The following is a 27,160-nucleotide window of genomic DNA, read 5'->3' on the forward strand; positions in this document are numbered from 1 at the left end:
TATACATTCGGAAAAAATCCTAGGACAGTGTAGACATTATTTCAATTAAATTGTTCAAAGACTTTTTAGCACTATCACGTTCCGAGATGGAATTTTTCGCCCGATATCCCTTATCGTGAAAGAAACTGATCGTAAATCAAGAGAATGTCAAGACATCATCCCGGGATAAAACATATAAATCCTTTGAAGTGAGAGACGTTTATGATGTAATCGTTATTAATATTACCAAAGGGATTTTCGGACTACGATCTATCAATCACGAAATATATTACTTACATTGCGTATTGCTGGACTCATTTCTATATTTGAATATGCCTAATGTTTATTCCTTAACTCTACCTTTCATCTGTATCCCTAATCGCTATACATTATGTCCATTCCTAATATCAATATTACTCAGATAGGAAAAAACGTAAATTTTATTTTACGTTTTATGTCAAAAAAAAATCATGGAAGATGCAATTACTTAAATGAAGTTATACTTCCAGCTTTTTAATTAACAAGCTGTCGCTTTGAATAAATGAATCCAATTTTGTCCGATTCGACTCAATATAAACGGATAAATTCAAATATTCCCTGTATTCAGCTCTTACATTATCGCTTTATTATACTGATCACAATGTTTTATATGCTGACTAGCTTTCGCCAGCGACTCCGTCCGCGTGGAATTTAAAAAACTAAATAGCCTACGTTTTCCAGACTGTACTCTACATCTATGCCAAATTTCATCGAGATCCGTTCGGCCATTTAGGCTACAAACGCTAATATCAAACATCCATCCATTTAAACTTTGGCATTTATAATATTAGTAAGATATGTCGTAAACTTCAGGGTAATGTATCTCATGGTTTTCCAACTGCATATAGGAGACGCTTTACATAATTGACGACTTTATATATTACAAACAGTTTATCAATTAGAATATTAATGCATTTACGACATATTCTCTTTGACTACGTGTCAAAAGTGAGTATAACGTAAAGGAACATCCAATTCTACGACTGGATTTATCGGAATACGTCTCGCTTTGAAATGTCACATGAAGTCAAAATCCCCTAGAGAATCCTGACAAAATATACATGAAGTTTCATCAAAATCTGTATACTTAGCAGTTTAAAAACAGAGGACATAAACTTTGATTATTTTAGATAGAAGTTAAAAATCTCCTTATACCGCTGGCAACATGTAAATAAATCGTCATAAAAATTTATTAATTTGAAATTTTACTACTTTTGTACATCAGTGATTCTTGAAATAAAATATAGTTATATCACACATACAAAACCATCTAACCTATACGTTACAAATTAATTAAACAGCTGTAATATGAATAACGTTCATTTTAAATGCAAATCCCTAATTAATTACAAAGCGCTGAAATTAGTTTTAGCACAAAGCGAACATTTTCGTTTGCAACATACAAATGCAAGAAGAGAACAAAATTTTACTTCATGATAATTAATTTAATTCACACAAGGAGACTGAAATATACACAAATCCGGTCCATTGTGACTGGAAGGCAGTAGCCAACAGCATCCCTAACCTTAACTATGGCCAACTCAAGTAAACTCGATGATCCGCAGATCAACAATGTTCGCCTGGGTGAACAGTTCAGTGAACTGGCTCGCATGTTAGCTCAAATTGTATCAACACCGATATTATTTACGTGAACAGGGAGTCACAGGAATAGTACCCCGCTCGGCGGCTTTCGTTGTTATAAATGATAGCGTGAAGCTGTGAGCTGCTATTTTATTTGGTGAGTCTCAGCTCAAAGGTGACTTTATGTTCTGATCTGATGAACTTTTTTTTAAGTGCCCTATCCTAATGGTTTGGGGCACGGACATCCGATCTTGCTGTCGGAGTTCGAATTCCGCTGTTCGACTGTTATCGTGAATCATATCCTAGCACAAGCTTAGAACTTAGTTCTGATGGTTAAAAAAAATATTAGTAAATTAACAAAAATCGACTATTAATATAATAAAAAAGATCTGCTAAACTGGTTCGATCTGGTCAGACACTTCAGATCAGGTTTATTAGTTCTGAAATTGAATGTACCTTATTCCCTTAAACGTTATCTGAAAGCTTTGCTTCATATGTTTTTGACGTACTGAGTAAACATTACTTACCATTCTCGAACCTCATTAATCCTCTGGGTAATTACTTACGGGTTCGCAATTACCTATACCAAAAAAGCGGAATAACAAATAGTTTTCAAGCTATTCGCTTCAAACTTCAATATACCGTTTAATTACATGAAATGAAGTCGCCCGTGCAAATAGTTCGTACCCGCCGTTGTGTACTAAATACGTACACAGAGATGAAATATATTAAAATGTGGAAATTAATTAGCAACATACTTTAGGCCGTCGCAGAAAAACAGGCAATATTTTAACAATTCGAGTAAAGTAATTTTTATACAACAATGAAATACATATGAGGTGATTGACAATAAAAAAAAAACCAAAAACAATGTTAAAAACTTCTTCTATTCTGCTATTAATGAAAAGGTTAAAAATAAATTTTCGGTAGTCTAGCTCCCAATAAATATTAAGTTGTTCAAATGTTTACTTACCTGGTGCGAACAGATAACAACTTAATGCCGTACATTGTCACTTACGCTTACGCCTTAAAGTTCATGTTTATATTTGCTCGACGTATAAATAATATTTATATAAGTCGACGGGAATTAATAACATGAAGCGGGATCTGTTTGGTATGATACATCTAAATCATTACATTACATTTAGGTATTACATGAATCATCAAAAAAGTTATTAAAACCGGACAATGTATTCACAGTTAACGTTATGACTTATTTTGCTTCGAAGATGAATGATTTAAAATCGAGTTGACAATTCTTTATTATTACAGATTGAAAATTCTCGAATTTGAATACAAGATATTAAACATATGTTCACATGAGTGTTAACAGGAGTTAATATAATACGTCCCTGACTTCTATAAAGCACCATCTATCTATAAATTTAATAACTAAAAGCTGCCTTTTCTAAAAAAATATCGTTAAATCAATGATTTTTGTCTAGATGGCGCTTCTCAACAATTTTCTGTTTGGACTTTTTGATAACTTTATAAACTACATAAATATTATCACAAAGGCAAGATTATTTAGAATTTGTCAATATAAGGGTGCGAATCCTAGACCTACTATCCCTTATAGAAATCATTAACTCTTTGGCCTAGTCCGTTTCTCCATAGTCAAAGAATGCCTGCTATATGGGCCGTGTGGTATTGCCATGCTTACGAACATATTAGGTGTTTTTGTTAAGAAAGAGAAGATTAATATTAATTCATTATTTTGACAATATTATTGGTTTGTAAAGAACAACCAAAAAAAGCAGTTTCAATAAAAGTGTAGTTAAATACTTTAGTTGCGGCCGATATGACATGAAGACAGCTGCAAAGTGTTCTTGTCTATTATTATGTCTATGATATTTCAAAATGGCTTCTGGTGGTAATGTCCGATCGGGATTTTATTTTCTTTGTTTACTATAAAATATGTTTTCCATTTACTTTTATTGACTTTTTAGTGACATTATAAAATGTTTATAGATATACCAATCCTAAACGATTGTTTGAATTTATATGAGTGTGTGATTTGACGCCAAACAAGTGATACTTGTTTCACCTTGTAAAGAGAAAATGGGGAACTGTTTTAGTAGCTCAGGAGAAAAGGATTCTAAGAGTAAAAATGAAAGAACCAATCCACACGAAGAAGATCCAAGAACACTCCACACTCCAGTGCCTATTCCGCCCCCGGATCCAATAAGATCTACTGTAAATCAAGGGCCTGATACGAGCGAGATCCCTCCCACTCGTATATTCGTGGCCCTGTATGATTATGACGCTAGAACCGATGAGGATCTTAGCTTTAGAAAGGGTGAACACTTGGAAATACTAAATGATACTCAGGGTGATTGGTGGTTGGCTAGAAGCAAGAAAACTAAACAAGAAGGCTACATCCCCTCAAACTATGTCGCCCGCCTGCAGTCAATAGAGGCCGAGCCGTGAGTAATCACTCTGTTTTTATGCAATCTTTGCTAGTGAGCGGTTCCTGTGCGATTTCTTTTCCTTTACGTGTTCTTATTAACTACACATGCGTTTCAATTGCAAATTAATATTTGATTAGATAAAACATTTCAGGTATCATTCTTTGCAGGAACTTGATAAAATATTTACATTGCATTTGGTATGTGTTGAAGATAAAAATTCTTCCATTATTTACGTAGGGCTTCTATGTCATACATGTATGATTTTAATAACAATATTTTATATGGCCTTTACTATTATATTCCATAATATGGATTCAACTTTGAGATAACAGAAATTGTCAGAGGAAATATGATTCATACATTTGTATAGTGAAAGTATAATGAACAATACATATATCATGAGTATATCTTATAGTGTGAATATAAATATTGCTATTGTCAGATATAGCAATATATTGTGTTTAAGACAAAGGTAATTTTAAATTACTTGAAATTATCAATTTTTGACCTAATTAAGTAATATTTTACTTACTATAAACAGGGTTAGAAATTATATATAGTTTAACATGTTACCAAAAATATTTTAATCTCAACATTTTCTTAATTTAACGATAATTATAGAAAGTTCAGTAATTTAAAATATGTTATGCGTTAAATAAGTAAATAAAGATATATGTAGATTATAGCCAATGTTTAAAAATAGGGAAAATATTACAGTAATAATATTGAATTTAATTATAGAATCAAAACTGAGTAGAACAAAAACTGTTATTACTGTTATTTATTGACTATTATTTATTAGTTTACACATTTACAGTGTGATCTTTGTAACATATTTTTCTCACCAATTTATAACCTTTTTCTATACTCTGCTAAAAAGATTTTCTTTGCTAAGAAGATAGAGATCAAAACTAGGCACTACCACAACTGAAAAATAAATGTATATAGTGTAATCTTAACCTAGTTACATATTATAACTAAAGTTCAATTCTGTATGGTGTAACTGTTGTGTGAAGTCTCAAATTTTTACTTTGTCATGTTGTTAGCCCATATGCCACCTCCGAATAGTTCAGTAGCTATGTAAATAAGGGAAAACTAAGTCATAGTCAACCATTCTGTCCGAGTTTGGATTGGTTCACTTCAGACATATCTTTAAATTTCTGATATGTGCAGAAGACTACAATACTATAAGAACAGATAACTGCACAAATAAATTAGAAAAATATTAGTGTATAGCAGTTAAAGCTGGACATGAAGATAATGGTGATCTGATCAAGAGTTTAATTATCATGTCATAGACTAATAGACAATTTTTTTTTTACTTCGTTTTCTGAAATTTTGTGAAATTTAATTAAGTTTATTTTTTTCCAGCTACTATAAATATAATCAATGTCACTTGTCAATTTTGTTGGTTATTACTCAACTGTAAAAATCTAGTCATCAAAACTTTTAACTTGTCAAAACTTCTGACATACACAAATAATTTCATATAATCATAATATCTATCTAAAACTTTCAATAAACATTTTATGTAACTGTTGCTATCAGGTAGCCAATTATCCAATCAAACAGGCATGTCATTTTGCTGACAGTTTATGACATCGGAGAGAGAGCTTTTTGCTTCTCTTAATTTTTAACTTTATACAATTTGTTAAGTACATTCTGTACTAATATTATAAAAAGGAAATTTTGTATGTATTGGAATAACTTAAAAACTAACAAGCCGATTACAAAAACCCTTTACCAATACAGTGAGTATCATTGGCTATTTTTTACTTTTTCCTTAATTTCACCCGGACTAAGTCGTAAGCAACAGCTACTTTAATCCACACTATTATTATAAAGAAGAAAGATTTGTATTTTTCTATGTATTGGAATAACTTAAAAACTACTGTGCCAATTTCAAACATTTTTTCACCATTAAAAAGCTACATTATCAGTGAATAACATAGGCTAAATTTTAATGTCACGCCAGCGAAGTCGCGAGTAACAGCTAGTATAAAATAAGATTACCATGCGTGATGTCTTTATAGCTAATCTAAATTAAAATTATCACAATTCTATAGTCTAATGATAATAAATTCTATGATAATTATGGAAATAGATTATCACAATAGCAATTAGATGTGTCGGTGGAAAGTATGAGAATTGACAATTTACTCTTATTTTATTTGTAACTCAGGTAATTAGCAAAGTCAATAAATAGTAGCACAAATAAAAAAAAAACAGTTATAAAATCTATTATTGTCAAATAGGTTTAAGTGGGTGAATGAATTCAATGAAGGAGTTATATCATTTGGTGACCGCTAGATGTCGGAGCGGGCGCTCCGGCGCTTTCACACACAGGCCACTTACACCTCATTTAGATTAGAACGCTATTACAATAATAATTACAAAACAGTTTACCACGTTTGCATCCGTTGCGTAAGAATCGGACACGCATCGCCATTGCCCGCTGTGTTGTATTAGAAAATTTGCGAGCGAAAGTGTATCTACGACAATCGATTCGAACGGATTTGAAAAAATAAACATTTAGTTCGTCGCTCCCATTTAAAAATATATGTTTCGGTTAATATTAATGAAATTATCGATTACATTTTGATTAATTTAAAAAGATGCGCTTCCTACTTTATCACATTGACGTCTTGATGTTTTTTAACTTGTTAACATAATACCTTGTCTACACACACAAGCAGAAAATGTTTACGTAACTAAAAGAATAATTTCACTTCGGTAATACTGATTGATTTTAATGAACACGATATTAGATACCATGTTGCTTACGCGCGTTTCAATCCAATCTGATACGATCGAATTCCACCGGTAAATCGCTGAAAAACTTACTTTAAATTGTACCTAAGTTATCAAAACCTCTTAGCAAAATTGCTTAACCCTAAACAACTTAATTGGTAGTTATTTAAATTCTGCGCTCAAAATAATATTTTGACTTAAATAAGCGTTTCAAAAGGAGAGATTTATACGGTGGAAATATTTGAGGCAAATTAAATGGAAACCTTATCAAACTGTTAGAGCCAGTCCCACTGGCTGTTAGAGGCCCAGATAGCTTAAAAATGACGTCACTGTTAGGGAACAAAATCCGATATTTTCATCACATATTTTACACGTTGGATTGGTATCAGTGATTTACAATTTGGTGGGACAGGCCCTAAGTCTACTACTTAAAATTTTGATCACAGACCCAAATTGAATATGACAAAACGTAACCTTCATAGACATTATATGACGTACGTTTTGATTGCCGATTGCTCGTCCTCAGCGAACTTCCTCCAGCCGGCGATAACGTGATACGACCGCAGCCGGCTCTGTGTCGTCGCGTCAGGAAATAGCACTAGATATCTATTACCGATACAACTAGCCACTCGTGAAGGACAACCAATGTAACCAATGGAATTGATAGTTTGATACCGATGTGTAGATTCATCTACATTGTGTGAAAACATTTCTTATTTATGTCTAAATTTTTATATTAATTTCATAGATCGAATACATATTTCCCATCTCTCTTTGACTTTTTCTCTAGAGTCTCGATCGATTGTTGATTGATCATTTTTTTTATTAAAAACACCAAAAAGAAGACAACATATATAAATGAACTATACTAAATAAGAAGCTCGTTAAATAATCATTCCATTAAAATTGACTATATCTGTCTTCACGAGTTTATGGGCTTGTTTCATAAACGTTTAAAAGTAAATAATACTTCAGCTCATGGTAAATAGTCCCTATACCGTAATGATATTAAGTGAAAGTTTATTATTAATAACCAACATCGCTATTATTAACAGCTAAATGTATTTTGGCGTAGTGATAGTTAAATAATGAAAAATGACATAGGGTAAGCATTATTAGTAATATTTTAAATGTGAAAGTATGTTTATCATTCGATCGTGCATACACTTAAATGGATTCGAAAGGAATCTAGCACAAAGATAAGATTAAGTCACATAAAATTACATAGGATACCGTTAATATTAAAAATACGAAAGATTGTATATTTGTAATTAAGTCATATTTTAAAGGATTTTAATTATTTGACCCCAAAGAAGTAATGCCGTGGATAAATTCTCGAGCTAGAATAATCATATTGAAAATCCGTTAGCAGTCGAGATCTGTATGGATTTTTTTATCTGACGCCTGATAGCAATCTATAAGTAGAACTAGCATATTGTACATCTTACGTCTTACTTATATTATAATTGCTAAAGTTTAGATGAGTGTGTCGATGGATCTTTGTTCGAGTTTGTAGGCAAACTGCTGAAGGAATCTTAATGAAATTTGGCACAGATGTAACGCACAGTCTGGAAGAATACATAGGTCACTTTTGCTTTTGTTTCTGTTTTTGCTTTTGAAAAAATCCGCGGGCGTAAAGTGAAGAAAAAGCACCGTAACTTTACCTGATTGAATCATGGACACTATTTCGCATTTATTTATATTATATTAGCTATGTATCTTATTTCTAATTAATCTATGCATCTAAATAATATAAAGTGAGTGTGTACAAATGTAATAAGTGTTAGAGACAAATCTAAGTTTCTCTCGCACGACCTAAAAAGTGTTACATACGTAAGGAGTGTTCAATTACATTTAATTAGTCGTCGGAACGGATCGCCGAATTCAACTCGACACAAACGTTCGCAAATTAATTTCGCCGTCGACATTCTAGATGTCTATTTGAATTTCAAATGTGAACACGCCTCTTAGTTTAACATTAATAATTTTTTTAAATACTCCTCGTTGCTTTATAGCAATAAGTATTTTTGTAAATATTGCCTTTAATAATCAAAATATTCTCCGGATTCTATTTATATTATTGTCACATAAAATTGTAAAACGCCACTTTACAAGTCTTGCAAGAATACGTGCGCCAAAAAACGTAATTAGTAAGTTTGTAATCAATATGCTTAACCTCACAGAGTAATGAAATAATTTTCTACATTGTTCCAGAACAATATGAGGGTCATCACTTTTTGAAATGTTTATTTTTTCCTAAATACAAACCAACCAGTAATCTGAAGCTGTGAATTTTTATTCAAAATTAAATCGTTGTAATACATTTTCAAGTTTTTGTTTAATTATTATTGGCTATCAATAATCTATTGTATTTCTTTTGCGTTTTAAAAAATAACAGTTACATTGAAATAAAAATTGCATCGCGTTTCGCATGGCACCGACCACAAACGAGGTCAGTAAACACAAGTGTTAATCACCGCTGAATTTTAATGAAGTCGATACTTGAACGACGAAAGTGTTAATGAAGAAAAGGTTCTTTGTTCAATGGCTGTCGAAGATAAATTTATGTTCTGCATCGATGGTTGATTGTAAAGTTGCATAAAGCGATTTCCTCTAGCCTTCGATTGAATCGATTAGAAAAAAAAACAGTTTCAGATCGTTCGAACGTGCAGTGCAATACAAAAAAAATGTTATGTTTAAATCGATAAGCATTAATTAACATGTATTGCAATACTTTAGGTTTAAGAAATCCATTATTCTTTTGTTTTCAGACATATACTATGAAATAAATTTACTATTTAACTAAGATGCCTGAGTATACACGTCACAAAATAATGAGCTCGTTTCCGCACCTGAATTATAACACAGATATTCTAATGAATAAAATTGCTGTTATAAATGTATGTCATGTATGTATAAACTAGATATATTTGGTATTTTTAACTATAAGTAGATTTTTTTAAAATAAGTTTTGTTTCTGATTTGTTATCCCGCATGCGAAATTAATTGACAAAAGAAGACCTTAAAACGGTACAACGTCCGCATACGTCGTGTATTGCTATTTATGATTTAAGGTAACGCTAGTTTAAAAAATAAACATTAACGTTAGCAACGTTGGGCTTACAGGAAATCTGTACCTAGTCAAATAAGCAGATTGTAAGACAAACATTAGAATTGCAAGGCTTCCCTCCCGCGCGGTGCGTGTGCGTGTATCTCAACTAATAGCTATTCCCCGGTCGGAGCTTACTTAACGGTGTGTTTGATGACTTGAATAAAACCACCGGGGCCCGCAGAACAAACATTTTATGCGTCCTAAGTATTAGAAAACATCTCTTACGCGGCAACCCCGCCGGTAACTAGAAACCTTGTGGCCAACTCATATTTTAACATGCAATTACTTACCATTGGAGACGATTTAGTTGGCCCATGTTAAAAAATAACGGTACTTAAGTAATTTATAGATTCACGTGTGTGCCATACAGGTATCGGTAAACTTTAAATCAACATTTAAAAAGCGTACATTAGAATCTGGCTACTCTTTTATTTGGCTTTTATTTTCTGCCAATACACTGTTTGTATTAGTCGCTTCAAGCGTATAGTAATGTTATTAATACATCCTAGTGTGTCATTGTTAATTTCTATAATTAAATATTAAATGTCGCTATACATCGAATCGAAAGTAACAGCAAAACCCGCGGCTGTTAGTTGGTATTAAATGTAAATTGCTTATTGACGACAGTCGATCAGAATGCGCCGGCGCAGTGTGGCGCGATTCACCGAACCCACCGCCGCACTTCCTGTCACTCCGCGCATGCCTCATGAATAAACACCTCGAGTAACGCCCGTCACCTTAATATGCCGAATTAGCGTGAGATACAACTCGGCTATACATACTTCTATGTATCTGTTTGAACGTCTTTTTAAGTTACTAAGTCATGCTATTTTAACAAAATAATTTGTTTAACGATATTTATCCTAAATTTGATCTATTGATTTATCAAGTGAATGGTGGTAAATGTTCGAAATAAACAAAAGATCACGTTATTTTTCGGACTTCAACAATAACTAGTTAGTATAAAACTCAGATTTTATCGGTAAAGCCAAGAAATTATCTGACTTCATGCTTTTACAGTAACATAATCTGATTTCTAGGTTAATTACAATAACCTATAAGAAGTTTGTTGTATTTCTATATATTAAAGTTAGACTTAGTACATAAGAAGATTTTTAATCATGTTTAGCTAGAATACAAAAACTTAAAGTTGCGTTTAAATTGTTATATCTGGCATCCAGTTCCTCGTGCTACAAACCTGTTAGTTTAACGACCACTTATTTATTACTTGTAACACGTGTAATTACTTCTCATTACACACAGTAGGCCTACCTATCTGCCTCTCACATACTATTATTGAATGCCAGCTTCGTTCGAACTGTAATTATGGACAAATAACTGTTTACTTTATGTATGTTTATTTTATAACTGCTAATTATAATAATGTAAAGTGCATATTATGATGATTACCAATTATTAAATGAACATTTAGATAGAAAGTGTTTGGCTCGATCTATTTTGGGATTTATGCATGATTTTATTGTTATTGTTATACTTTGATTATTGCAATCTTTAAATGATGTTTTAAAACTTAATGCTGTCTAGGAGATTACATTGGTTTTACTTACACATTGTCTCCTGTCAATAGTGCAAAAAGGAATAAACCTAGAAAATAAAATAATAGATTAAATTGTACATTCATACATATTCATGTATAGCGGCTAGATTAAAACATTTCTCATTGATTTTATACAGACATCATTGAATAAATGAATCATTAAAAATAATTACTAGTTTGGTTTAGAGATAAATTAGGAATGTAAAATATCGGGTGACCGAATTTGCAAAAATCGATATGCCTCGTAAAATACCGTTAATTATAGCTATTAAACTGTGAAGGATGTAATACCTAATTGATAAGACTTTCACCGCTTTGACTCTGCAAAAAATTGTGATATGTATGCAAATGTTATTGTAATTGGAAATGAAAAACGATTAAAATTGTTTGTAGTTACAGAATGTTCTAGATGTATTCTATTCAGCGTCCTTCAAATTCCATTTAGAGTTACGATACCACCCGTAGCTTATGGTAATTTTTTAAAATACTTTAATTTGCCATCAATACAATGAACACAACCCGATGACAATTTGAACAGTTTTGTTATTAGTTAAAATTTTCCGTACAGAAACAAAAAAGAAAAATCTACAGCTTAATAATAACTTAATTATTTCAAGTATATCAAAGAATTTTAATCAAGTGCGATGTTTATAATTTAACCGTGTTTGAAGAATAGTAAACGGATATAAAGCGACATAAACCGCAACATCTTTATGAAGCTTAGACGTGTTAGAGACTGATAAAAACTAACATTTCCTGGTGCATATGGCCGGCCCACATCTCCCACTTTGGATACAGGATGCGCCTGAGGGCAGCGGCCCGGTCCCCCGGGTACTAAACTTACACGCCATAAACTGTGGTCACAAATGTGTTTGTTTAACTTCACAACACCCTACATACCGATTTGACTTTAACTTACCTCTGTTCTACGATGTTTACCTTGTTTATATTCAAGAAATATGTGTTACACACCACAATGACGACAATACTTTATCTAAATTTCGTAATAGAATTTTTAACAAAGATATAACTATCGGATTCGGCTTTCGAGATAGCAGAGTGAACTTAAAAGGACCAATTCAAAGGTCAACGATGTCGAGGCGTTACGTGCTACTGTCGTATCAATATACATACATAGATACGTTAGATAACTGGGACAGTATAATAAATCATATTTTTCCGTAAGCCTTTCACGAACCACTGGGAAGGCCAAACAAGGTTGAACTCTTCAATCGATCTCATCCAATGGCCACTACAAACATCGCGGCGGTCATTGGCATCGATTGCATAAGGCACGTGTTACTGCAAACCTCGCGTTATGCTAGTTTCACACAAGGGTAGCACAGTGAGGTAGTATAGTACGATAGAAAAATACTTTTTCTGTTGGAACACGCCCGGGCGGTACTATACATTTGAGACAATAGTAGTATTGTTCTGCCTCACTGTTCTGTCCTCGTGTGAAATATCAATAGGGCGGGCGCGAACGCTGCCGACTCGCCAATGTAGGGCTCTCGAGTTTGATTTAAGAGAGAGCAGTGGCATAGTTTCTCTGTGCATAATTAAGGTCACAATTAGACTGGGCCCTTCTTCACATGTACCAGTTAACAAGGTTCACAGATATGGTATCCAGAATCAATAATTATTGTGTGAAAGTTTAGTAGAAGTTGTATTAGCCATAAGACCTAAAAAACTAAAGATATAAAAGAAAAAAATATGCATATGATTGGTTCCAATTAATTAGGAAGTTTCAGTTTTTTAATGGTAACACTTATTCGTAGGCAACCATCAAATGTTTCCCAATAAAATGTTATGTAAATGTTCTTTTTCCTTATTTTATTTCTGTTTTCCACATTTTACCTTATCGGAGTGTAATAGAACATTCTAGATCGTTCTCAGCTAATAGAGTCTAAGTAGATGTTGATCGCGGCGTTAATACTTTTCCGGATTCCATTTGCTCAAGACTTACATGATAAGTTTATTTATATTTGATGTACGAGATTAGCTAGTAGGAATCAGGTTTCGGTTGGTGTCCGCCCTGTCGCCATGTAAATGATAGCTTCCCTTGCCTAATGGTGTAAGCAGTGTTTCTTACGTCAATTGCTAAGTATCAATGTTTATTATATTATGCTTCATTCAAAGTTTTTGCATGAATTAAAACAACCGGGTTTCTACAAAAAACACGAATATCTCAAATGATGAAAACGGATAGTAAACTTGTGACTCGCGGCAGTCCGTGTGAAATTGAAAAATAATAAAAAAGTTAGCTTATGTTACAGATAAATTACCTTTCTAACGGTGGAAGATTTTTTAAAATTGGCCTAGTTGTTTTTGACTTATTTTAATGCATACAATAATGCAACAATACAAATTTTTCCTCTTATAATATTAGTAGTGATTAGTATAGAAGATTGAAAAACATTTATAAGATACATATAATTGTGTGATATAGTACTTTAGTTAATGTTACAGTAAAATTTCCTGATCTTGCTTAAAATAACATTAAAAGCCATACAATGTCAAATAAAGATAACATTAAATTATCGACCGTGTTTTTTATTTAAAATTTTTGGAGGCGAAGTTTGAGAAGCCCTGGCGTCGTAAGTGTAGGAGAAAATTCGCATCGAAGACTCAGACGGACGATTAAAGGCGCCGGCGCCAGCGACGTATTACCCAGTTCGCGTCGCGGATGTCTTGTGGTGGAGTATTAATATCAGAGGCAGCATTCGCGAGCTATCGCAATTCTGTTACGCCTCATCACACGCGTGTGGCAATGCCTTTACAGTATACGCGCCTGTTCTGTAGCAATTAAAAACATTTTTTTTAAACCATTTTACGTTTGTTATTGAATCCAAAAAGACAGATAAAAGGCCTTCACAGTGGAATAGGCATATAGATAACAAAAATATGGTAAATAATGAGAGATGACCATTGCCGTGACCAAGCAACCTACGATCCATCGCTTATTTAGAGGTCGAATCGATGAAGTTTAACAATAAAGAGCATTTAGAAATATTCAATTCATTCAATAGGTCATATGATTTGAAGGTTGCCCGCTCAACCGGTATGTTTTAAAATGATATTGTTTTAAACAATTAGTGGTATATTTAAATTCCTGAATTCTTATGTCGCTACCTGATGCACTCCCTTTGAGTACTTAAGTACTGTGGGACCAGCAGATCAATTTATATTTTCAAAGTATCAGTCTACTTAGTAACTCAGTCGGGGTAATTATCCATAATTAATTGTTTACTTTCACACACGATCCCAGTGGCGCCGCTGTCTACGCAGCCTGCGATTATTTTTAGATTAGAAATGGCACAACCGCTTTACGTAATTAAACTGGTCGTCGCGAGCGCACAGAGTTCCAGAGTATTTGCTTCTAAATATAGTCGCCGGGTTGGTAGGCAATTATACCTTATTATCGCATATTTCCTCGGGAAGGTTGGCAGCACACCAGCCTAGGCTATTAACCGTATGGCAGTTTCTTTAGAAAGTTTAGAGATGTGACGAAATTGAATCGCGCGCTACCGTTCGCCGAATGAGCCGTAAACAGTTTTCCTCGCTCTCGATGGCCTAGCTTAATGTAAGGCGCGTGCTTCGAACACCTTGCGATAGCGATACGGCCGGTACGTTGCCACTGTTGTTGTTGTGAATTGGGGCACGAGCTTTGCACAATTTACCTTATTCATTCATTACATTCTATCTGCGATGTATATATTAAAAGTACGCACTCATCTAAATAAGATATTTAATTTTATTTTGTATCTTAAATTCAAAATACGTCCGTAGGATGTCGTCGAAGAACTCGAAAGTTTTTATTGAACAGAATCATTTATAATCATCTTTGTTTCACTTTGTAATAATAAGTACGTATTCGTCAATCGCTATTAGCTGTTACAGTCGATGTTACTTTCTATCAGCCATCCTTGCTTTGTTTCCACATGTAACACTGAATTGCGCGCAAAAACATTGAACGCCACTTAAGTATTCAGTGCGGTGTCGATTGTCGTCTGATACAGATGGACTGGCAGATGTGGTGGAAGCCGCCCACGCGCCGCGGCACACGCCCGTGTCATGGCCGCTATTGTACACACAACACACCGCCGCTGAGGAGACCGTGAAAACGTCTTGACATACATCGCATCTGGTACGGACGTCGCAGCGGCCTGCAACTGATGGCACTTTCAATTATCACTGCATCGCACCGAACGCCCACGCCATCTATTCATCATTTTTTAACTGCAACACATCCGCTCCTATGTTTTGTCTACACTTTCTCTCCTCCCCGGTGTGCTTTTTGTTTTGTACATGTCAAACAATCTCCAATGCGCCTGTCATTCAACGTATTTTCGCTGTCTTATGTGTCATTCCGCTAATCGCAATTACGGACACGAATCGCATTGAATGTGACACGTCGTTTTGCGAATTAAACAAGAAACGACCGTTGAGTAAATTCGATTGTGACTGGCAGCCGATAAAAAAAATCCCGCCAATTAGTGTCGGAGCCGCGTCGCTCGGATCCTGGTACGGCCAGCTGTGAGCTGCACCGGTGATGTAAAAGCCTTTCAGCGCCTCGCTCGCGCCGTAAGTTTCCGTTGACCGAGATATGATCATTAGAAACGTCGACGTATAGTGAATATTATATATTTTTTGTCGGCCGACTAAAATTATCGGCGAAAGATCGCAGTACGCGCGAGATGCGACATCCGCAAGTGAGAGTTTTGCAACACCGAAACTGGTATGTGTACCAGTGATCGGCGTAATGATTTCTTAGACATTGATACGTCGGCCGGCCCAAGGAAAAAAAGTGCAAGTAAGGTCGTTCGTTAAACCCCACACCATAAACACCCATGTGCCGTTTCGTATCGGAATTGATAAACAAGATCCAACACAAACACATAATTGAAGACATCACTTATAGTTAATTACGTATTTTATAAAATGGTATTTGTGATTATTAGAACTATAAATATGAAAATTATAGATATGTAGAAATCTATAAAATTTCGCAACATTAATTTAATTAAGTTCTTAATGACGCATCAGAGGCCTAATTTTTAAGTATGTTTGAAATGTTACACTGCGCGTTAAGTAAAACTATCTATCTACTCTTGTCCTCCATATTGGCCTATTAACCTGAAATTACGCAAAAAGTTAATATTTTTACAGCAGCTAATAAATTGCGAATTCGGCTGAGTCCACTTGACGCAGAATTTGTCGAGTATTTGTTGTGCTATTGATTATAGGCCTCGTTGTGTGTTCGATTTATTTTATCAGCTATTTAAAAAAAACACAAAAGACGTATCGTCCTGTGCTTTTTGCGGAGTTCAAAGGTTTCTAACAAAGTGTTCGCTGATCGTGTGTCTCATTAGTCACAAGCAGCCAAACATATGTTCGCAGGTTCCACTTCTATTAAACATTACATTTTTTTATTTTAACACCTTATCATTAACCTCTTTTCGCGAAAAAGTGTCAATGTGTTAGTATGTTATTAGAGAAAATGAAAGATATGTGTAAAGTGCCTTAGCACATCCTGACTTAAAAACTACAAGTCTTTGTAAGCAATAAAAGTGACATTTAATTTAGTTAATCTATTTTTTTCTTCTCAACCAAAGTAAGGTTACAATTACGTTTGATTCTAATTCAAAACTAAATTTCTTCTAGATGTTGCCTTGTAACTGTTTGCTTTGCATTGTGAAGGATATTTTTTATTTTCTTTGTTAATTCGCAATGAAGCAAGGGCGCGGGGGGATCGGGGTCGGGTGGGGCACGGCTGCGCTGCCGCGCCCGGCTAGGTCGTTCATCGACCCCGCGCTCCGCAACCACACTTCAAACTATTGTTAATACACACTACCATTATCCATACAATGTTTTGTTACTCCGCGACATACCTTTGTAATCATTCCCAAATCTAGGTTAAGGCTCCTCTTTCGTTCGAAACACTATGAACGGCCGTCTTACTACGTATTGTTTTCCCTCTCTTTACGATTTCTTTGTCTCTAGCGCTACTTAGTCGAGTGTAACATTGTATTTAAGAAAAAAGATAGCCGTCGTCGTAGTCAGAAATAGAACGGGTGCCGGCTACGAGTTGTGTAAATAAATGCGTGGTGAGTCATTCGCGATGGTGAATTATACATTCAAACAGCTAATTACCACAGTCCTATTGGAGCACGAAGCAATTAGTATCCCTTAATGGTACATGCATGTAAAAACCAAATAACGTCCTATACTATACGATTACTTATTGGGATATTTAAGCATCCTGCGGTGCAATTTAAATGAGATCGACAGCGACTCCCGATGGACGCCTGATTGAACAACTTTTTTATTTCTATTTGCATTGCAAGGCAAGGCAAGTCAACTCGTCTTTTGTTTTTGTTTTAAATACAGAATTACTTTTCAATTTAATCAAACGCTGCGACTATTCAATATCTTCATCAATATTCAACATCTTTAAATAAGAAAATCAGGTTCTTAGCTTGCGTAGCTTTATTATATCGCTATATCTTTAGGACATTGTTAAAATATTTCGTATTACGTATACATTTTCATAATCTCACGAGCATCGGACGGAAATCCCGACATGGATTCAATCTATCTGTAGGTACATTTGTTCTCCGGTCAGTCCCACAAACAAGTTTAAATTAATCTCGAAGCATTTTTTTGTGTGCGAGTGCAGCAACCGGCGGCCGGTCGTCTTGCATGGGATCTGTTATCTCGTTGACCCACTTTACGCTTGACATACGATGAACGGGATCAGCCCATGTTTTATATTGATGGCTAGTCGGAAAATGTAAGCCCAGTACAATATTTAAATATAGGTACTAGTGAAGAATGAGATAAGAAAACATTACATTATTGAATTAAATGCAAGCCTTTTTTAAAATTACGTTGCAACAAACATGCATGTTGCACTTTTCTGTTTATAGTCCTGATATGTTAACTTTTAGTTGGATATTTATTTTCATGTTAAAATATTATATGAGAATATTTTTGTTGTTGGGACTTGTTGGGCAAAAAAGCACACTTAAAATACAAACATCGTCATATTTACATACGTCTTCAAAATTAATTCCGCGTGAAATTATTACAGGTATGTTAAGTGATTTCAAATTTGCAATAATAATGTCAAATGTTATGTAAAGTTGTTAGTTTATTGTAATCGGTAGCCGATTGCATGTAAAATACATAAAAGTTACTAAAACCGCTGTTTTAGTTTGTTTAGCTCTTTATGCAAGTTAAATAATACTACAAAAACAAATACAAATTTATTCATTGATAATAGAATACATTAACAGCTTTATAAAATAGTGGTATTATTTGTTTTGATGTATTTTTTTTACAAAACTGATTGTACGAGTTTTTGTATCAAATTTTAGAATATCATTGTACACTTATAAAGAGCATTTGTTTTAAAATAAGTTTTTATATCTTACTTCTTACTAATATTATAAATTTGAAAGTTTAGATGGATGGATGTTTGTTAGTGTTAGTAGCCTAAACGGCTAAACGGCTGAACGGATTTCGATGAAATTTAGCATAGATGCAGAGTATCCTCTGCAGACTATCGTCTGGAAGGACCTATAGGCTATTCACTTTTGTTTCTTTCAGTTCCTCGCGGACGGAGTCGGCAAAAGCTAGTATCTTTATATTTCAGTAAACAGGAAAGTCACTGATACAAGTCGGCTAGGATTCAAACTATATGTGGTTAAACCAACACCGATTTCCAAGAATGTTGTTTTAACGCTTCACGGAACAATTCCATGTAAAAGCTGATCTACTAATTGTGACGAGTCTAGTGAATAAGATTATTTTTTTATTTTGCTTAAAGCTGTGATACTTTGTAGGATAAAATAACCATAGTTTTATATTAATCACCTTTCTAATGGTGAAAGAATTTGTAAAATAGACTCAGTACTTTTTGCGTAAATCAAATAAATACAAAAATACAAATCTTTCCTCTTTATAATGTTAGTTTAGATAATATGATATCGTGTTTTTTCAAAGCTTTTCTAATCCCATGACAAAAAGAACCCATAGTAACAATTGCTGAAATGTTTGATAAAATAGTCTGTACTATTGCACAAGACTAACACTTTAGAAGCAGACGCTGAGAGCGCCAGACAACTTTATTGACCACTTGGCTCGGTGCTATCTCGTGAATTCCAAAGCCGTTTTGCAAAACCGATTCATTAGCATTTTATTTATAGAACGAATATTTCATAGTGTGCGATAATTGTCTATTTTCAATGTGCACGGGGCGATGCCTTACAGCGAGATATACTTTGTTTAGTTTAAAGAGAGAGACATTTTGCGCTTTTTGGTTTCATTTTAAAAGCTCTTCGGAGAATGCGGATCGCAGGACACGGGCGCCGTGGAGTCGCGCCGCAACTTTCTACGCGTCTAGAACGCTCTTAAACCGTAATCGCGAGATTGACGTACACTGAGAATGTTACCGCGAGCAAATTAAATTGAACATTACGATATAATTATTTACAATTTTCATTATGTTTTAAGATAATCGAAAATTTCACCAACCTTACGCGGCGCCGCTGATACGAATTTATAACCAAGTACGAACTCGCTTTGTTGTCTTGTCGTCTTTGTGGTCATCGTGGTACGCGACATGTTTCTTTCTTCTTTATATATCTCCTTTTAGTACTTGAAGAAAAATTTCACTTTGGGAACAATATGTTATAGGAAAAATAGACATTTAAAATACTTCTGTTTCTGTTTCTTAGAGCTTTTGTCTGTTGTTTTTAAATTGTTTGTACCTATTGTAAATATTTAATTTATTTTACTGCATAAACCCGAGATGTTTTTTTGTGACATTCATATATTAATAGAAAATATCTTTTTTAGTCCGTACCTATAAAATATAATTATTATATAGAATGTGCTACTTTTGATGTGAATGTAACACGAGGCTGACAATATGCATAAAAACTTTACCCACACGTTCCATTACACGCACATAATGTCTGTCTGGGCGGCGGGGATGGTAATTTTATTACGACGAAGACTCTCCGTATGTTCTTTTGTTGAAATTGCAAATTTTTGAAGTGAAATTATACACCCGAATATTTTTTAATTCAAACTATGTTCGAAATATACTTAATTATCTTAGTTTGTGTAAAGATTGTAATAAACAGAGAATATTGTAAGGAGAAAAAGAAGATGAGGTTTGGGTTTATCTTAAAACAACAGAGTTTTGTACATTTGTTAACAAATACATTTGCGTTAACGCAACAAAATAATTGTGGAATTAAACATCATTAATTAAAAAAAAAGCTTTGAGTGCGGAAACTACTTTCTTCACTTTTAAATCCAATTACAGGGAAGCCTTAGCCGTACATTGTCCCTACTTGTTGTATAACAGAATGTACTACACAGTCTAATCACATAAACAGTTCAGATCGCCCGCGCTGAATTTATTTGCCGTTCGCAACATTGTTCCATTTATATATTATACTGAAATTGCCACCAAGAGAATTTCATTACGGCCAATGCGTTTCTTTGTTTAACATTTGCCTAATAATGTCACGTCATTGTTTTAAAATAGCTCTCTATTAGACTAATGAGACAGATAAACTAGAAATAAACGAACCGAGAACCCGTTTTATATCTTGTTGAACTAATATAAACGCTAAGCGTAGATGTTATTAGTTATTTAATTAATGGATTTCGCCTACGTACTTTTTTCAAAGTAAATTAATAAGAGTTTAATATTTAGAGACGTAATGATAATCGTTTATAATTAAATGATTAAAACAAATATTAATTCCTTCCTCAGTGACAAATTTTTCACACCGTCACGGCTCTATTCACCAGCCGGCTATGCTTGTTTGTAATTTAAATGGCTGCTCGATTTCATGGTGTGATAAAAACAAAATGAGTTGCGTAATAATAGACGTTGTATTTCACAAAAACAACGAAATAGCGATGTAAATAGATTGCGTATGTGTAGAATTACATAACATAGCTTATGTCCTCGTGAAATTTAAAAGTAATAATAAAGAAATGAAAAAGTATAGCTTATGTTACTCACAGATAATTTACCTTTCTAACGGTGAAATTATTTTTAAAATCGGCCCAATAGTTTTTGAGCCTATTCATTACAAACAAACAAAGTTTTCCTCTTTATAACATTTTACATTTACATTACATAACATAAAAGAAATGTAATGACTTTGAATCTATTCCTTTAATCCTTAATGATTTTATATGTCATGAATATTATATGTAAATTAAATTAGGAAAGACATTTTGCGAACATATTGCCATGTCTTACTGACATTTAGATGCGACTCTATCGAAATAAGGTGGATTGCATTTAATGTAGATGCAACTATGACTTTCTAATCACGAATAAATAATAAATTTCTAAGCTATATAAACGCATAACTGTAATTCTTAAGAACTACGTCCAAATTCATTGTTGAATCAGTTGATAGTTAACAAAAAGTTTTGTTTATTTAAAGTTTACATTAAACTAGAAATGGTTTTATGTTAACCTACATTGTCAGTATCACGAAAATTACAATTTGTGTCTTTATGCAAGGACAAAAGATTGGGTATATCGTTCTTGGAAGCATAAATAATTTGATATCTGGGCGATTGAAAGTATGTTGCGGTGTATCGTTCCTTGCATGTCGTACGTCCGATTGTAAAAAAATCGACTTTGAGGCGCCAAGCGCTGGCGCCGAGCCTCGCCGTCGCCAACTGTCGCCCGCTTCCACGAACTTACTGTGCTAGCCGCTGCTACGGCCGCTGCCCGAGTATACGACAATCCTTCATTAACCAACTTTGTTGACATGTAATGTGATGAAGTGGACATTAACAATCTTTTAAAGTACTTACTGCACCAGTGAATAATAAACAAGCTTGAATTCTTTAATTTCTCACGTTACATTTTAAAGCTAATTTTCAAACAAAACAAAAATAAAATACATAATAAGCCTGTGATTTACATAAGCTCTTCAAAATTTGTATTTAATTAGCATTTATACAATTTCATAAAATCTTGTAAAAGTTTACAAACTACAAAAAAGCCAGGTTCGTTCTCAAACATGAAAAAAGTAAAAAAAAAGCAAAAATTTCCTCAACAGTTTTTGCTTCGTTGCCTGCACAAAGTTTTTCAACGGTGCTCAAAGTTAAGTCGAGCTTAAAAATAGCACGCTCTTTTCCTCTTGGCCCCGTTTGGAGTATTCGTGACTGTAAATACGTAAGAATATATAATTTTTAATAATTACGGTCTAGTTTTTTTAAAGTAATAGCGGATTCCTTAATATAGTGTTGTGAATCGGAATTTATCAGTTGTGATCTGTTGCGATCTACATAAAAGCATAAGCTTAATTTTTAGGCACATCACTGTTCTATTTATGTATTTATCCGTAATTGAATTTTAGTATCCACATTTATCACGGTACATATTTATCTATACTATTATAATAAAGCGTAAACACACACTTCTTTGTTGCCTAAGATGTCAACAGCATATTTTTGAATAATAATTTTTTAATAAAAAGCCCTACACTTACGTCACGCTTTAGGCTAAATATTTTCACGTTATTAAATTTAGGAGGTAAATATTTTGGATATAAACCCTAATGTGGGAAAGAGACCATAAGTTGCTGCCAACATCAAGGAAGCAAGGTTGCTATGGTTTGTCATCATGTCAATTTTGACATTTGCAATTGATAATTTGACACACGTAAACTATATAATAAAAATGTTATAATTTAATACGGATGAATTCGCACGGGAACAGCTAGTCATTCTATAAATTATAAAGATATGGAATGAGAAATATGTATGTAAATATGTGCCCTAATAAATATTTATAATTTTAAGCACTGTTCACTTAGAACAGAACGTATGTTAAATAAAGCAAAGATCATGGCGTGCAACGTGATGTCTTGCCACATATAGGTAGAAATTAACTGTGGGATTAGGATTTTTCCTTCACTAACAAAGACTAAGTAGCCAATGCCACGTGCCGGGCTACGTGCCTGATAACTTAACGTTGCTGTAATTAAAAAATAGGTCCATTTTTAAAACATACCAGATGAGTTAATCTGACGATCTCATGTCTCGTTTTAATTGAGATAATTGATGTTCCGAGATTAGTTTTTTTATACATGTATATCTGTGATAACTAAGAGTTTAATAAAAAACTATGTTTCCAACCGCAATCATCTATGTAAAAATTATCTGAAAATATGTTATTTCGGTATAACTGTTTGTTAAAAATTGCATTTTACAAGTACATTGTTTATTTTATGTTGGTATATAAATATGTATGTTTATTCTAGTCTGTTTAATTTAAAAGGAAATAATTTTCCTCAAAAACCGGAAGAATAAGGGTAAAAGTCATTGAGGCACCCTCAAGCTTAAAGCCCTGCATGTAACTTCATACAAGGATGTATGAAGGGGGGCTATTAAAACCGCACTTTGGATTTCCTATTCAGGAAAAGTGGCTTTTGTGGCTGTTTTTCAATAGCGTTCTTTCAAATTGCAAAACTACGTAATACGTAAAAAAAATACACTATCTTTTGTATGTAGGTCAAAAATAATTAAATGTGTACCATTGAAGTTGTATTGTATTAACATTAATTTATTTTTTGTTTCATCTCACTTTTATAATGCAGCGTTGTTTATTTTATTTTAAGTATCAATTGTAATGCCACACGGTGAACGAAAATCTCCTAGTTTTTAAAACTAACCTCGTATAGAATGGCCGCAGTGATAAAGTGATTCAAATAAAGCAAACTAAGAAATGATGGAGGTCAACATAAGCGCAGGGTTTTTTCAATCGGATAAAAAAATCTTTTTATGTTCGTATAAAATTTAAGCTAATTTTGACCTGCTTATTTAGAGATTGGCGCATTCATTCTTCGAATTTTTTTAACCGACTGACCGTCCTTAAAAGTTAATTGAAATACGGTTTTAGTTCATGTCATTGTACAGACACCGTATTCGACAGAGTATCAAGATTGCATGTACTAAATTCCAATCCTGATCGATAAAGAATTAACAAAAAAGATATTTACTAAATATCATACTAATATTATAAATGCGAAACGTTTGGATGGATGAATGTTTGTTAGTGTTTGTAGCCTAAACGGCTGAAAGGATTTCGATGAAATTTGGCATTGATGTAGAGGATAGTTTGGAAGAACACTTAGGCTACTTACTTTTGTTTCTTTTTAATTCCACGCGGACGGAGTCGCGGGCGAAAGCTACTTTTAAATCATAATAAATGTAATGTGTCTGATTCTGATCGGGATATTTTATTTCATTCGTCATAACATACGTGTCTCCACCGAGGAACCCAAGAATGGCCTTAATGTAGGGTGAATAAGCCTATTAGAATTGTTCGCAGAAATTTGAAGATTTCCTCACCAATTTTTTCCTTCGCCGTAATAACAGCCTATAAAATGTTTAATGAAAAAAAAATACCCCAAAGATTAAATGATTTTCCTTGTACCATTGAGTGATATGTACCTTGTACCATTATATACATAATGGCATTAATCACTCACAAAAGACCTTTCACGGGGTAAATAAGACCTCATCCTTATCATGTTCGATTCGGCATATTCAAATGTGGGTATTGGCGTTATTTTAATGAGACTTCATCCATTCGCCCGGATTTCGCGACTTCGTCCTTTGTGTGTTGCATATTAATTTATTTATGAGACTTCCGGTTACACATTTATTATTGTGTATACGATTATTTTGTATATTTACGGATGTTATAAAGGAAATTGGTTAGGTAAAATAATGCCAGTGACCGACATTGGACGAAACAATGTTAAATATTTTTGTGCATGAATCATTGGCAATTGGTTCCGATTTGCTCCGACCTTTAATTTTTTTTTTCATTTACAGAACGTTTAGGTATTCGGTTTCATGAAAAAGATACCCTAACGCAGAAATTTACATTATACTTAACACTAAGAAAACTAAAGCAGTGATATTTCTTACAAAAATATCTGAGACAAAAATATATTCTGACATATCAAAATAAATATATTTCTATTAAGTCAAACATCAATATCTCGTCAATAACCGAAGCAAGCAAAAATTATTTTTCCTGCATACGGGCTTGTTGGTTATTCCGCTAAACCGAAAGTTATTCTTCGAATCTGTATTGAGAGAGCATTATCATACTGGAGGTCGATGCCTCGCGTCATCGATGCTAATAAAATGTCCAAGTCTCAGCCACCTACGTCTTCTGTTACCTAACTTAATCTTTTCAAATTTGTTATGTTTACGAATTTGACTTCATAATATCAAAGACGGCTTAATACAATCTTGTATTTTTCGTATGAGATTTTTAAATAACTTTCACTTTATATTACAGAGGAACTGAACTTGAACGTTTATGAAGTGTGTGTAAGTAATCGTTTTATGAAATGTTGTATAGAATGATTTATTGTACAAATACATACATATAGGGAAAAGACGTAATAATGCTTTCAGATATTACTGAAGATTTTAATCGTCTTTAAACAATTTTATATGAAAAAAAAATAGTACTGTAGTTCTGTTTTGGATATAATCAACATTCTTTTAAAATTGTAATTAATGTGTTAGTAAGATATTATGTGGTCGTAATGGCAATCTCTTCAACTTGGTTACACTAAGTTTGATTAACTTTGTGCGGATAATTAATACCCGATTTGTTCGTCCCAGTTACGGGTGGCGCATCACAAGCTGCGCAGGCGCCGTCTCTAACTGTTGATTGGCATTTGCGCATAACTTCCACCTTAGTACCACGGTGCATTCGTATTCGCGCACTTTCAGACATTACATTTAAAACTTACGCTTATCTATAACCCCTAGGATCTCTGATCCTTTTTTATTTTATTTGACATACATTTCTTAATTTTTTCGAATTGTTAGTTAGGTGCAATCGAAGAGCAATAATCGTGTATCAATCTCAAGTTGTCCTCATAACCAATTTCGACCGCGGCGACATCTTCCGGTCTTTATCAGACCAGTTTGGTTTAGCAATATTTTCACCTTCAATTGAAAGTATTAAGATCTTGTTTTATACATTGTTTTCATAGTCTAAACGTCTATCTTTTTTATTTGTACGTATAGCTAGTGATTTATAAATTTTGTTTTGGTTTTAAAGGTAAACAAACACGTTATGCTGCTACCTCAATGAATGTAACCTATTTTTAAATTTTTTTAATGTTTTTGTTTAATAAACATTTTTCGCTTAAACCCTTACCTTTATGTAAGGAAATTATAATGATCCTCTAAAGGAATGTACAATGTTTGTCAATTTTTCATGAACCTACTTTGAGAAGTCGATTAATAAGAAAATATAGTACCTACACCATGGATAAATACGTACTGCATGTTTTAAATTTGCTTGTGCAGTTCCGTTAGCTTATACGAGTATTAAAATACAAGTTTATGTACAAAGACATAGAGTTAGTGATTTAGTGTATATAAGTCAATGGGATGTTTAATTGTGAAGAGAAGTCTATCGGCGTTAAAGACCTTATGACTGGAGGCCGAGGGACTGTAGCTGTCCGAGCTCGACATAAAGCTTGCGGTATTGCGTTGTCGCTGGACGAATGATGGCCCGCCCTGACACGAATAGGGCCAACACAAAGCACACTAACAGTACTCAAAGATGAGTCCCGCTCGGGGAAATTGGTAATAAATAAGACCTCTTTTACGAAGGTAACTTCTTGAATCTTTCTCACA

The 27,160-nt window shown here is 33.6% G+C and overlaps 1 protein-coding gene across 1 annotated transcript in view; it reads left to right on the forward strand.

Moving 5' to 3' along the window:
- The first annotated feature begins 3,465 nt into the window (after nt 1-3,465).
- Nucleotides 3,466-27,160, forward strand: part of LOC106102457 (tyrosine-protein kinase Src42A) — a 58,377-nt gene continuing 34,682 nt past the window's right edge. Inside the window, exon 1 of the mRNA XM_013281945.1 lies at nt 3,466-4,025. Within this exon, the coding sequence (XP_013137399.1) occupies nt 3,661-4,025 (365 nt within the window). The 5' untranslated portion in view covers nt 3,466-3,660. The remainder of the gene's footprint in view (nt 4,026-27,160) is intronic.

Source organism: Papilio polytes, unplaced genomic scaffold, assembly GCF_000836215.1.
Source record: "Papilio polytes unplaced genomic scaffold, Ppol_1.0 DF823923.1, whole genome shotgun sequence".
NCBI lineage: Eukaryota > Metazoa > Arthropoda > Insecta > Lepidoptera > Papilionidae > Papilio > Papilio polytes.